Consider the following 15,426-nt stretch of genomic DNA (forward strand, 5'->3'; position numbering starts at 1 on the left):
CCTCCACTTTGCCTAACTCGAAGTTCGACTACGGGTGGGATGTGAGGTGAGGGTAGGGTTGATGAAGACAAGGGGGGGGAATGGAAAGGTGGACTGTGCAAAGGCTGGGAAGGGAAGGGCAAACAAAAGGGAGGCAATGGAGAAGGAGGGCTGTGCAAGTGAGGGACAAGAGCAAGGAGGGTGTGACAGCATAGGGCAAGGAGATGGAGAATGGCAAACAATGTAAGGCAGAGGGAAGACTCAGGGGCAGGAAACTGAACCCCAACAAAGGGTTCAAAAGAACATCTCATTGTTTAATGTAAGAATCTGGAAGAGTGAGAAGGGACTGGGGGGGTCATTATTATAGCACATTAGGGATGGATCACATGAGCACTCTGAAGTTGGGGATGGTGTGGTTGGAGATGGTCACTGATGTCCTTAGTCCTCTTTGGAAAGGGTCCAGTGACTACTTGCACTGAGTTTGACATCACATACATGTTCATCTCACAGTTGTACACTACCACAATAGAGCGAGGATGACTAAACCGAGAGATAAGAGGATTCCAAAGTATAAATTCACAACACCTTCAGTTGACGAGCATATTCACATGCCCATCAAATGATTTAGAAATAGTGCAATTTATTTCCTGGGAGAGCTCACCCATTCACTAGAAGAGACACCACTACACCTTGGGGCAGCCCCAACCTCTGGCCTGATAAAGGTGTCCCGCTCCGGGTCAGAAGCACCCTTGGTGGCCATGCTGCTGAATTGGATCTGGGCACAGGCAGATGGTGAACAGCTGAACACCCTTGAAGTGTCCTGAGAGGAGGCTCCCAGGCTGTCCCACTGATGTTCATCTTCCCTGTGAATACTAGAGGGTCCCAGCCTGACTCCTTCAGGGGACGGTGTATTTGGAGTGAGGTCAAACTGCCTCATCCCCTACCGTCTACATCCTGATGGTGTCCACCAGCATCTGTGGCCACGGAGTGCAGCTTCAAGCTCAAAACCGACAAGACCTGTTGGACCAAGGTCTCCATAGTGGTCATCCCAAAGGAGGGGACCCTGTCCTCCCCAGAAAGGTCGGCTATAACCTCCACAAATACGGTGCGCACCAGGATCTTGGTCAGCCCTCCCCCGTCTGGGCTGACTCAAGTCTGTTGTGTGGCAGCTCAGTCTGTACGAAAGTAAAAAAAAGCATGGTGATCAGAGGGGATGGGGAAGAGGTTGGCTGAAATACACATCCCCCTTGGGTGGTGAGCCCCCTTCCCGAGAAGAGCTAAAAGATGGAGGTTGAGTGTTGATATGTACCCCCCGCTAATGGATGTGTGAGATCTGTGGAGAGAGTCGGCGTATGATTAGATGTTGGAAGGGGTTGAAGGATATCTTACCCTCGCGGAGTTAGATGTTGGAGGGGGTTGAAGGAGATCTTAACCTCGCCGAGTAGATGAGATCATTCATCCTCTTCCTGCACTGCGTGGCATTTCAGGCAGGGTTGCCAGCCACGCTGACCTCTTGGGTGACTGCCTCCCAGTACGGAAAGGTGACATTGGGATGCTTTTGGAGCCATCCCATAGTTAGACAACATGTCTCTGCACCCAGACTCCTCAAATCAAGGCCCTCAAGGGGCCTTGTTGGTTAGAGACCATAAAGTGTAGGAGCAGAAATACAGGTGGTACAGTGGCACAATGGTTAGCACTGCTGCCTCACAGCACCAGGGACCCAGGTTCGATTCTGGCCTTGGGTGACTGTGTGGAGTTTGCACATTCTCCCTGTGTCTGCGTGGGTTTCTTCCATTTAAGACTTATCTAGACAGCTATATGAACGGAGTGGGAATGGAGGGATACAAAAGAGTGGTCTAGTTTGGACCAGGGAGCGGCGCGGGCTAATTGTTCTTTGTTTCTCGTTTCAAGGCTTCATTCTATGATCATCTTGCTAGTGCCAGTACAGAGCGAGACTGCGGATAGTTGGGAACCTGTCTCGGGGGCAGGGAATTCAGATGGTGTTCGTGGAAGTGGAAATGAATAGGGTTGGGAAGCATTTTCCGATCAGGGCCAGTGTGATCTCCTGGACTCGTTTCGATCGCCTCAGGGGGTCGGAGAGGAATTTCCCAGATCTTTTTCCCCATATTGGCCCTGGGGTTTTCACTCTGGGTTTTCGCCTCTCCCTGGAGATCACATGGTCTGAAATGGGGGGGTGGGGGTGAGTTAATAGGTTGTGATGAACAAAGCATCGTAGTTGTGAGGGACAGCTCGGTGGATAGGATATTAGTATGTAGATAGGCTGGAAAATTGGGCGGGGATCCTGGATTCAGGATTCAATCCTGGACCGGGGAGCGGCGCGGGCTTGGAGGGCCGTAGGGCCTGTTCCTGTGCTGTATTGTTCTTTGTTCTTTGTTCTTCTTTGTTCTTTGTTTGTTCCAGTTGCTCCAATTTCCTCCCTCAGTCTAAAGATGCGCAGGTTAGGTGGATTGGCGATACTAAATTGCCCCGTAGAGTCCACAGATGTGTAGGTTATGTGGATCGGCGATGCTAAGTGCATAGGTTTATGGGGATGGGATGGGGAGTGGGCCTGATAAGGTGCTCTTTCAGAGAGTTGGTGCAGACTTGATAGGCTGAATGGCCTCTTTCTGCTCTGTAGGGATTCTATAATTTCATGATTCTATGAAGTAGGCTGGGGGCTTTCCAATTCTGGATGGGTGATACCTTTAGCCTTATCATGAAGTCAGGTGGGCTGGCGAGAATGAAATGAATGTGTTGGACTGGCATTTAAATATGGCACCCAGACCTTTGAACCCCCGCTGCTGACGGAATTATCTCCTGAGCCGCCAGGTGATTCAGAGTGATATTCACTTGTGCATAATTAATGAGGTTCTGAGCAGGTTCTCAATGGTGCTTCCAGAACCGCCCACCACTGCACTTAGCCAAAAATTGGAAAGTTCTGCCCTTGACTTTTAGCTCCAGGTTTATACGTGCAGAATTCTACAAATTTATCTCAGACAAGTAGAAGAACATATCCACTAAAATAAATTAATAACTGCCCCGTGGCCCAAGAAATTCATTCTCTCTGACTGGCTTATATGTAAATTTGTCTGCTATTGTGTAGCTCAAATTACTTGATTTTATCAAGCTCTGAACAGCCACAGACAATGCTTCCGATAAGAAAAATCTCTGGATTTTCTCCGACAAACGTAATCTTTCTTTAAAAAGTATTATCAGTTATACCACATAAACAATGTTCTTTGATTCTCAGGTGCAAAGTCATTGTTGTGTGTAATTGTCTCTAAATACACTTATCACAATATTCTTGAGCTTCATTCATAGGCAGATATTTTTCCAGGTATTATTAAAATACTTCACTAAAATATCAATGCACCTTGAGTTAATTTGTAGGAAGGATTTTTTTTTTGGTTTTACGCCAACTTTGTAATCTTGAAGGGGCTGATACATTTGTTCTTTAATAATACTAATTTGAACAGGCTAAGTGGCAGGGCAAGCTCAGATAGAATTCTTGGAACACAGATATATGTGTAAGATATTAATTCCATGACATGATTTCTAAATGTGGACACTGGGTTAGAACTATATTTGTGCTGTCCTTCCATTCTGCTGTTCAAGGTCGACTTCAATGCTTCATGTTGCTGAAGGGTTACATGCTCCTGTTGCATTTGATATTGAAGGACGGTTAGCTGTTCTTTAAATTGTTCATTTCCTTGTTGACCTCTTGCAAACTTACATTACACTTCAGTCCCTTACTATGCTCCTTATACACCTATGACTGCCTGGCTAAATTCTACTCCAACTCCATCTTCTGATATCGTAAAAGTTTAAAGTTTATTTCTTAGTGTCACAAGTAGGCTTACATTAAAACTACAATGAGGTTACTGTGAAAATCCCCCAGTCGCCACACTCCGGTGCCTGTTCGGGCACACTGAGGGAGAATTTAGCATGGCTAATGCACCTAACCAGCACATCTGTCAGACTGTGGGAGGAAACCGGAGCACCCGGAAGAAACCCACGCAGACACAGGGAAAACGTTCAGACTCCCCACAGACAGTGACCCGAGGCTGGAATTGAACCCAGGTCCCTGGCGCTGTGAGGCAGCAGTGCTAATCACTGTGCCATCGTGCCACCCATATAAGATAAGATATAAAAGGCTGAAAACACGTACCAACCGACTCAAGAACAGCTTCTTCCCTGCTATCGGTGGGGCTGAGTGTCGGTAGGGCTGAGTGTCGGTGGGGCTGGTCCTTTCATATGTTAAGCTGATCTTTTTCTTCACCCTACCTGTAACTGCAACACTGTTTCCTGCACCCTATCCTTTTACTCCTCCTCTATGTACTCTTTAAACGGTATGTTTTATCTATATAGTGTGCAAGAAATAATACTTTTCACTGTAACCCATTACATGTGAGAATAATAAATCAAATCAAATTCAGTGCATTGCTTTGTCGCTGCTGCTGGTTTCAGTGTACCCTTTTCTGAGGTAGTATTCAACATCTCTTGTACAGTCCCATGTTTTTCCAGGGTCACATATTGATTCTTCAGAGCCTTTCAAGGCAGAACTTCTTTGAGTACATCTTCTGCCTGCTATTTTACCTGGCTGTCCTTCTGGTTGAGTTTTTCAAACTCCCTTTTCAACTTGCCAACAATGGAATTCAGAGTTATTATTTCCTCCCTGCGCTTTTCTGGAGATACATACTGAATCTGCACACGATTAAGATTTTCAATTCTTGCATTCATCCAAACATTCAACCTTTCTGCTTCTTTCAAAGTCCCTTTGAGTCTTTGTGGCATCTCAGAAATTTATTTGTTCAGATCTTGAACAGTTTGGTTCATTGAAAAATATACTTTATCACGTGCTTTCAAAGGTATATACTCAGCTTGAATCTTGTGTTTCAAACCTTCCAATTCAGCTTTGATCAGACATTTTAGGTTAATTCCTATCTTTTTTTCTCCCCCCTGATTCAGAGATTGGTCATCATTTTGGTTTCATTATTAACGAGGTCTGCCTCCAATGAAGTCTTTGCATGGAAACTTCCGCAGAGGATGTTTGGGCAGTGCAAGGGTTAATGTGGGACTGGGAAGCATTACGGCAGGAGTACTGTGCATAGTATGATGTAAAGAGAGATATTAGTCTGAGTAGTAGCCAAACAGAAGTCAGCATGGAGACAGCACCCGTGCCAAACTGTACCTTTGGATGTATATAGCTATGCGTTGTTAATAAACCCTTAATGTTTAACCATACAAACCTCCAGACCTCTCAGTGAGACATGGTGGCAAGGAAGGATGGACCTTCTCCAGTGGAGCTACAGTGTTCAAAGATTATTTGATCATTTATGAATACACTTTTTAAGAATGAAGTCTGCCTCCAATGAAGCAACTTCCTGGGGGAATCAGAAGATCAGCGGCCAGTGACTCACTGCTTCTGCCATGGGAAATCCCACTGCAGAGGGGGGGATGGAACATCCCAATCTAGAAGGTACCCAGCTGGGAAAAAAAAGGGGTCAGGTTTTGGGAGCGGAGAATGGCTTTAGATTGGTTCTGCGAGAATAAAGTGGCCACTTAAAAGACAGTATAAAGTATAATGGTGGGATTTTTGGACGTGTTGACTATGTGTGGCATAGGGTTTTTAGTCATTTTAGAAGTCACAAGTGCGGTGTTTCTGTTGTTTAAAGTATAAGATACTGATTAAATAGGAGTTAGCCATTTTGTTTAGTTTGTTTGCCACATTGCAAGTCTTAAAACTCATATTCTTAACATGTGCTTCTTTTAGCCAGATACAGGAAATGTATCTTTTTAAATTATTGTTCTCCACAATATAATGCTTTCATTATTATTGAAGCTTTCATATCAAGGGCCACAACATGACTCCATAACATTGAGACACTAACAAGAAAGAAATGTAGAATGATCAGCTATGATACAAGACATCATTACACTGTCGCAGATTCAAAGGAGACATGTTGAAACACTTTCCCTCAATTAGGCAACCAACATGTCAAATCACAGGCCTGAATCAGTCTTGAAATGTAAAACTATGAGTTTTCAAACAGCAGAAAGGAGGTGAAAAGTTGCAGCATGCTTGTTTCAAAACTAAGATATTGCAGTACACAACAATTTCTTGAGTTTATGCCACATGACATGCTAAGCAGTGCTTTGAATACTGAGAACCACTGTTTAGAAAGGATATATTGGCCATGTTGGGGTTCAAACTGTGACCAGGGCTCCAAGAGTCAGATTATAAGAGATTACAAAAATTAGTTTGACATTTCCTCAAATGTAAAAAGTTAAGGGGTGATTTTATTGAGGTTTTTGCAGAATTGAAAGGAATTCATACAGTAAATCGAGGCAAAGACCTATCCAGCCCTCACTCCTGTACTCACTAACATATACTTGCTCCCAGTCAAATGATGCCTTGATTTTAAAATTCTCTTTCCTCTTTTCAAATCCCTCCATGGCATCCCCTCTCATCTTCTCTTTAATTTCTTCAAGGCATACAATCATAAAATCATAGAGGTTTACAGCATGGAAACAGGCCCTTCGGCCCAACTTGTCCATGCCGCCCAGTTTTTACCACTAAGCTAGCCCCAATTGCCCACATTTGGCCCATATCCCTCTACATCCATCTTACCCATGTAACTGTCTAAATGCTTTTTAAAAGACAAAATTGTACCCGCCTGTACTATTGCCTCTGGCAGCTCGTTCTAGACACTTATGACCCTTTGAGTGAAAAAATTGCCCCTCTGGCCCATTTTGTATCTCCCTCCTCTCACCTTAAACATATGCACTCTGGTTTTAGACTCCCCTACCTTGGTAAAAGATGTTGACTATCTAGCTGATCTATGTCCCTCATTATTTTATAGACCTCTATAAGATCATCCCTAAGCCTCCTGCACTCCAGCGAAAAAAGTCCCAGTCTATCCAGCCTCTCCTTATATCTCAAACCATCAAGGCCCGGTAGCATCCTAGTAAATCTTTTCTGCACTCTTTCCAGTTTAATAATATCCTTCCTATAATAGGGTGACCAGAACTGTGCACAGTATTCCAAGTGTCATCTGAGAGACTTGCACTCCTCCAGCTTCAAGTGTAGCTCGGATTTAATAGCCTCCACCATTCGAGGCTATGTCTTCAGCTACTAAAGTGCTGAACTGCAGAATTCTTTTCTGAACACTTTCCGCCTTTCCTAATCTTTTTCTTCCTTTTTAGATGCTCCTTACAACCATTTTGTTACCGACCCTAATATTTCTTGTGCTGCTTTGTGTCATATTTTATTTGATAATGTTCCTGTAAAGAACTTTGGGATGTTCTGCCATGTTGAAAGCATTATATAAACACAGGCTACTGTTGTTGTTGTCATATATTTTCATGATTTGATCATAATTATGCCCTGAATTTTTCAGTTGCTGCGCATATGCCTGTCTGGTAGGCCTGGAAGCGAATGTAAACTCTGCTCCCACCATCTGGCTGTCTGGTTAATAGCAACCCAACGTGAAAGGGTTGAGAGCCCAGCGGTAATGGGGGTGGGTGGGGTAACAGAACAGGGTGGGTGTCCCAAGGAGTCAGCTGAAGGCAGGGGACAGCTGGTGGAGAGCGTGTTAAAAAGATACAAGGGGAAGGAAGCTGTGAAGGTCATGAGGAGGAGCTTTGGAAGTTTGTGTTGTGGCTGGAGTAATTAAATATTTTCCATTAGATTCAAAGGCAGAAGCAACTTGTGCGTGGACTTGAGTAATGTTGTCCAGAGGGTCAAGCCGCAGAAGTGAGCATGGAATGGCCACAGCCAAGCCAGCCCCTTATTTATCAGATGACTGCTTGCGGACATTCATGCAGGTGGTAAATGATCGCTGTGAGATAATGCTGACATCTGAGGGCAAGAGGAGACCTTCGCATGTCAACAAGAAAGCATGGACAGAGGTGGTAGCATTAGTCAGCAGCTGTGGGGGTCATCTCAAAGACCTGAGTGCAGAGTCAGAAGCTGTTGAATGAACTCCAGTCTTCAAAGGTGAGTAAGGAAGCCACTTTGCACCTTGATTGAGTGTTTATGTGTAGGCCTGCATTCGGAGGAGGCTGGAAGGTGGTAAGCGACCAGCACCAGTTGCCTAGTTGTTCTGTGCCCTAACAGGCTGCTTGGCACCAGACAGGATGGTAGGCATGGTTAGAAGGAAGCAATCCTGCAATGTAGTGCACATTACCAAACACAAAGTGTACCTTTAAAATGTTGCTACCATAAATCTGCATTAAAAATAGATTGTTCAACTGCTAAAATACCATTTTTTAAAAAATGGTTTTCATTTGCACATTTCCATGGCTAAGCCAACAAGTAAAAACATTGAAGTAGTCAAACAGAGACACTCATCTTCTCATATATTAGTTCACTTTTGCCTGTCAAAACTGAAGAAGCTTTTGTGACCTGCTATTGCATGTTCTTGCACCTCTTTGTTACGTGAATAAAGCTGTTTGAAGCTTTTACTCCAGAATCGTTTTCTTTTTGCTTTGCTATATTGCAACGGATGACTTACAGCTGGATTAACAATTGAGACTGAAGTCTGAATATTATTGTGTTGGAAGACCTTTCCCTTTTATATGCTTGCAGTTTTATCTACTACCTAGTGATGTGGTGGGCGAGATAACTAGTGGCTGCATATAATGCCACCACTGGTCCTGACCAGAATGGAGATGATTGGGTAGCTCCTTCATCAATAATGGTTGGAGATTATACGATTGTGGGTGGCATGGTGGTTAGCACTGCTGCCTCATGCTGCCAGGGACCCAGGTTCAATTCCAGCCTCGGGTAACTGTCTGTACGGAGCTGTCCCCGTGTCTGCATGGGTTTCCTCTGGGTGCTCTGATTTCCTCTCACAGTCCAAAGATGTTCAGGTTAGGTTGATTGGCCATGATAAATTGCTCCTTAATATCGAGTTGAATAGTCAATTAATAATTAAATAATCAGTCCAAAGATGTGCAGGTTAGCTGGGTTGGCCATGTTAAATTTCCTCTTAAACTGTAGATTAGGAAGGTTAGTGGGGTAAATATTTGGGGTTATGGGGATAGGCCCTGGGTGGGATTGTTGTCAGTGCAGACTCGATTGGCCGAATTACCTCCTCCTGCATTGTAGGGATTCTATGATTCTATAACCGTAGGTGTTCAGGATTGATTTTACAGTCATAATTTGCATAATATAACTATCCTCCACCAATTGCACTTTGCTGGAAAAATAATCCTGCTTTTATTAGTAGAAGTTGCTGCAGTTTTGTTCATGAGTTCTCTTTGCTGTAGTACTTACAGACTGTTTAAATAGACTTTGTAAAGGAGTCTTTATTGGTTTGTCTGTTCATTGAGTAAATTAACTTTGCTACAAACGGCACTTGTTTCTCCTAAGTCTTGCCGTTAGTTCCACCTTGCCTCCAACTCATTGTTTGATACAATTGGACCCAGAATGGTAAATTATGTACAGACAACTTTCAGGCCCTAGATGTAGTGGCCTTGATCTGGCCTATTGAGTTAAGGAAGGTCCAAAGATGTGCGGGTTAGGTTGATTGGCCATGTTAAAATTGCCCCTTAGTGTCCTGAGATGTGTAGGTTAGAGGGATTAGCGGGTAAATATGTAGGGGAAGGGCCTGGGTGGGATTGTGGTCGGTGCAGACTCGATGGGCCAAATGGCCTCTTTCTGCACTGTAGGGTTTCTGTGATTTCTGTGAAGGTGATGAGCAAGTCTGGGTATGAAGCTACAGGGGTTAGAGAAAACTAAGCATAAATCAAGCTAGCACGATCACGATCACGAATCATTTTATATCTTCTCGAGGTCAGTAATATAATGCTGAGGAACTGGAGAATGAAGCAAGTTCAGAGTGGATAAGAAATATAAAAATGTATAGAAGCATAGAAAACTTATGATGTTAAAGGCCATTCAGCCCATCACATCAGCGCTGGCCAGAAAAAGTCTCAAAAGTAACTAACTGTTCATTTTAATCCTAATGTTCTGGGGACCCGACAGATGGTGGAATTTGAATTCAATGAAAAAAAATCTGGAATTAAGAATCTGCTGATGACCACTAAACCATTGTCAATTGTTGGAAAATGCCATCTTGGTCACTAGTGTCCTTTAGGGAAGGAAATCTGCCATCTTTACCTGGTCTGGCTTACATGTGACTCCAGATCCACAGCAATGCGATTGACGCTCAACTGCCCGAAATGCTCTAGCAATCCACTCAGTACAAGGGCAACTAGGGATAGGCAATAAATGCTGGCCAGCCAGCGATGCCCATTTCCCACAAATGAATGCAGATCCGGGTACCTTTTAAATGAGTGAATTCCGGACCCCATTATCCCCTGGGTCAAAACGTTTTTCCTCATGTCTCCCCTAATCCGTCTACCAACCTCCATATGTCTGGCAGGTTCTGCCACACCTGCTGAGTTTTTCCAGCATTTTCTTCTTTTTATCATGCCTTACATCTATTCTCCTTAAAATTTACACCTCACCTCGGGGAAACAAGTGTTTCCTGCCTACCCTATCTCGGCGCCTCATAATTTTAGTACACCTCAATTAGGTCGCCACATTGCCTCCTCTGATCTAAGGAAAGCAACCCTAGCCTATCCAATATCTCCTCATGGCTGCAATTTTCAAGGCCTGGCAGCATTCTTGTAAACCTCCTCTGCATTCTGTCCAGAGCAATTATGCCCTTCCTGTAATGTGGTGACTCGAACTGTAGCTAAAACTCCAAATGTAGCCTAATCAGCATTTTATACAGTTCCATCATTACATCCCTGCTCATCCAATAAAGGAAAGCATTCCATATTCTTTCTTGACCACCTGTCCTGCCACCTTCACGAACCTGGTGGAAAAGCACTCCAAGGTCTCTCACTTCCTCAATTCCCCTCAATACCTTCCCAATTATTGAGCATTCCTTTGCTTTGTTTGCCCTCCCCAAATGCATTCCCTCTCACTTTTCCAGTTTGTATTCCATTTGCCACTTCCCTGCCCGCTCAATCAAACTATTACACATATAAATATGTGACATATTTAATGACATTAATTAAAATCTATATGTCACTTTTAGGTGCATCACGGTATCTAATGTATTTATGTATCACAGAATCATAGAATGGTTAGGGCACAGAAAGAGGCCATTTGGCCCATTGTGTTTGCACTGGCTCTCCAAAAGAACATCATGGCTTAGTACTATTCCCCTGCCTTTTCCCCATACCCCTATACATTGTTTCCATTCAAGTAATCAGCCTGCTTGATTGTCTCTAATATCCAGGTCATCAATATGTTTTCCTGAGCATTATTGCACCATCCTTGTGCGCTCCTGCCGTCAAGATGTGATTTGGGACACTCATTATACAAACTCCCGGTTCCTAGAGTAGCACTGTGGGGCATAACACACCAGTGTCAAATAAAAGTAATGCCTTTTGACTGAAGCTAATTTTGCACTTGGTGTCTCTCCGTCAAGGCAATGAGACGTAAGAGGCTGATGTCGAGCCTTAATGCTCCAACATAATTTGTTTTGTCATTTGTGGCACTGGTACTTACCGGGTGTATTTAAAAGGCGTGACTTCTTGCAGTAGTAGGCTACTTGCTGTTCACAGTAGTCCATGCTATTAATCATGGCCCGGAGCTGTTCCATGCTGGCATTGTAGTTAAACTGCACGAGATGGGGGTTTTCTGCACTGGAGCCTCGTACTTTGGTTAGCTCAGTGTTGTTGTGCTGAATCACAGTCCAGGTTTTGTCCTCTGATTTTTTTTTTAAAGAAATAAAAAACAATAAATGCACATTATGGCAATGGCATACATACAGGAACTGTAATTGATTTGCAATGCAATCTGGAAAAGCTTTTTCCATGCCGGTGTAATTTTCCTGTAACTAACATTTGATCTTGAAGATCCATTATCATGGCTCAGAGTTAATGGTAGTAATTCCAGTGAAAAGTCAGCATCATCATCAATACTCCACTGAAACGGTGAGCAACTTCAGGGAGTCTCCACATGCGCAGAATAACACAGCTACTCAGAAGTTGTTGTCAATCATTCTGTTTCTCCAGAGGTAACAGTTGAGCCTCTCTTACCCAGACCAATCAATGGGAAATCTTTGAATTGATGTAAATTTCTTGCCCTATGCTGTTAATCATAGAATCATAGAATCCCTACAGTGCAGAAGGGGGCCATTCGACCCATCAAACCTGCACTGACAACAATCCCAGCCAGACTCTATCCCCGTAACCCCTGCACATTAAGGGGCAATTTTGCATGGCCAATCCACCTAACCTGCACATCTTTGGACTGTGGGAGGAAACCAGAGCACCCGGAGGAAACCCATGCAGACACAAGGAGAATGTGCAAACTCCACACAGTCACCCAGGGCCAGAATCAAACCCGGGTCCCTGGTGTTGTGAGGCAGCAGTGCTAACCACTGTGCCAATGAGCCACTCCCACTGCAAAAATGCTTGAAAAAGTTACACCTTGTTGAATGAAATGCAACTGAGTTTGTAACGATGTACTCTGTTCATAGTTAATGCTGTATCCTCACTGGTTGTAAAAAGCTAATTTTATATTAGTGGAATGTCAATGTTCCACATATCTTTTAAAATAAAATATATTGGGTGGGATTCCTTGGTCTTCCAGCCATGTGTTTTGCGACAGTGGGAGGCAAAGTGCCGTTTGTGGGTAGTGGGATTCTCCAGTCCCGCCGCTGTCAATGGAATTTCCCATTGAAGCCACTCCACACTGCCAGGAAACCCATGGGCGGGGGTGGGCTTCCGCCAGGACCAAAGAATCCCGCCCCCCAGGGAACGTCTGGAGAATCCTGCCCATTGTTTCAAGTTTGGCTCTCTTTCTTGCGGCTTCTATTTTAATTGAGTCATAATCAGTCCCTTAGTATTACAAAAAATATGTTGAAAAGAGAGACATGTTGCCGAAGCTTTTCACCTTGCACTCATCAGGACAAACACAAGAATGCCAAATTTCAAATGACCCCAACAATTCATACTAGAGGGAAAAAGGATGCTGGTCAGGTTGGCAAATTAACTTTGATTGGCTGAGGCATTGCTGTGGGGAAAGCAAAATTGGAAAACTTGCGTTTGTCCAGATGATTGCAAAAAAATAACTTTGGTAATATGTCTCTCTTTTTAGCAATATCTCATCATAATCATCTATCCCCCTATCTGAAGATATAAATTAAAAGTAAAGGGATTCAGTGTTTTTAACTTTCGGGTTTGCTGCCTATGAGAATACTTTAAGATATTTGTCTGTAGCCTGTTTGCTGTCATTACTGCAGCAACATGTCTCCAGATCTTTGTAGGCAGCTTTCTTTGAGGTCAGCTGCAAACACTGTAACATTGCCGCTAACTGCAAAATCCAGGCCACCGTGTTATATTTGTGACTATTTGAGCACACAGGAAGATAAAAAAGAAATCAAAATCAAATTAAGGGCAGCACAATGGCACAGTGGTTAGCACTGCTGCCTCACAGCGCTAGGGACCTGAGTTCAATTCCGGCCTCGGGTCACTGTCTGTTTGGAGTTTGCATGTTCTCCCTGTGTCTGTGTGGGTTTCCTCCGGATGCTCTGGTTTCCTCCCCAAGTCCAAAAATCTGCGGGTTAGGTTGATTAGCCACGGTAAATTGCCCCTTAGTGTCAGGGGGATTAGGAGGGTAAATACGTGGGGTTACGGGAATAGGGTCTGGGTGGGATTGTGGCCGGTGCAGACTTGATGGGCCGAATGGCCTCCTTCTGCACGGTAGGGATTCTATGATTCAAAGCTTGTTTTTTTGTTGTAAAAATAAATTTAAAGTAATGGTGAAGATAAAACATTGAGAAAAGTAGTTAAATTATAATCTACTAAGGCTTGGAACAGTTTCCCCACTGACGGAAAAAGGAAGGAAAGATTGTGACTGAAGAAAATGTCCCATAGAATCATAGAAACCCTACAGTGCAGAAGGAGGCCATTCGGCCCATCGAGTCTGCACCGACCACAATCCCACCCAGGCCCTACCCCCACATATTTACCCACTAATCCCTCTAACCTACGCATCCCAGGACTCTAAGGGGCAATTTTTAACCTGGCCAATCAACCTAACCCGCACATCTTTGGACTGTGGGAGGAAACCGGAGCACCCGGAGGAAACCCACGCAGACACGAGGAGAATGTGCAAACTCCACACAGACAGTGACCCGAGCCGGGAATCGAACCTGGGACCCTGGAGCTGTGAAGCAGCAGTGCTAACCACTGTGCTACCGTGCCGCCCTAAGGCTTCTGGGGTGCCAGCCTAAGGCAGTATGGGAAATTGTGGGTGTACCATTTTAAATTTGCTGACAATTAAAATTAACAGTCAACTATGGGCGGCACAGCAGCACAGTGGTTAGAACTGCTGCCTCACAGTGCCAGGGACCTGAATTCAATTCCAGCCTCGGATCACTCTCTGTGTGGAGTTTGCACATTCTTTCCGTGTCTGCATGGGTTTCCTCCGGGTGCTCTGGTTTCCTCCAACATCCAAAGATGTGCGGGTTAGGTTGATTGGCCGTGTTAAATTGACCCTAGGGTCAGGGGAATAGCAGGGTAAATATGTGGAGTTATGGGAATAGGGCCTGGATGGGATTGTGGTCAGTGCAGGCTTGATGGGCCAAATGGCCTCCTTCTGCACTGTAGGGATTCTATGATTCTATGGGCTGTGTAACTCTGAATAGCTACTTGTGAATGTGTTTTTTTTGTTGGGAATGGAGAGATCAACCTTAAAGTGGAGGAATTGATGACAAATAAGTTGTCACGGTCATACCTTTTGCTTTGTCTTCCGTGTGAGTGGTTGGTTCCTTCTCTAACATGAAAGTTTTGGCTAAGATCAAGTGTAGTATGGATCACCTGCACTTGGTTGAGATCATTAGGTTATGCTGAGGCTTCATATGTTTCATATGAAGCAATTTTTAAAAGCGGCATCTCGGCCTTTTGGCTAAGATGCAAATGAGCTCAAGTCTTGGAGGAGGATCCTCCCCCTTCTCCAATCAGCTTGACTCATGTAGATCAGGCCCAGGACAGGGTGGTTTTGGTCTCCCGTCCTGTCTTGTCAGCCTGGATCTGAAATGTCTCAACTTGTTGAGACTCTGAATTGGATTTGAGTTGATTGAATTGGAAAAGTATAAAAAAAACATGAAAGTTAGCACCAAGATGCTCACTCTGCCCATATTCAAATTCTTCCAGGGGTTACAATTTCCACAATCAAATTGCATGACCATGTAACTAATTACACATGATTTACAGCCAATGACTAAAAGAAGTTTAAAGATTTAAAGTTTATTTATTAGTGTCACAAGTAGGCTTTCATAAACACTGCAATGAAGTTACTGTGAAAATCCCCAAGTCACCACACTCTGGCTCCTGTTCAGGAACACTGAGGGAGAATTTAGCACGGCCAATGCACCTAACCAGTACGGCCAGAATTCTCCCAACCCTCCCGCTGCT

General features: G+C 44.1%; 1 protein-coding gene across 1 annotated transcript in view; it reads right to left on the bottom strand.

The window, feature by feature from the left end:
* LOC144504124 (contactin-associated protein-like 5) overlaps nucleotides 1-15,426 on the bottom strand; it is a 664,070-nt gene that overhangs the window by 331,983 nt on the left and 316,661 nt on the right. The window contains exon 13 of the mRNA XM_078229300.1: nucleotides 11,510-11,710. Within this exon, the coding sequence (XP_078085426.1) occupies nucleotides 11,510-11,710 (201 nt within the window). The remainder of the gene's footprint in view (nucleotides 1-11,509; nucleotides 11,711-15,426) is intronic.

This window comes from Mustelus asterias, chromosome 14, assembly GCF_964213995.1.
Source record: "Mustelus asterias chromosome 14, sMusAst1.hap1.1, whole genome shotgun sequence".
In the NCBI taxonomy this organism is placed as follows: domain Eukaryota; kingdom Metazoa; phylum Chordata; class Chondrichthyes; order Carcharhiniformes; family Triakidae; genus Mustelus; species Mustelus asterias.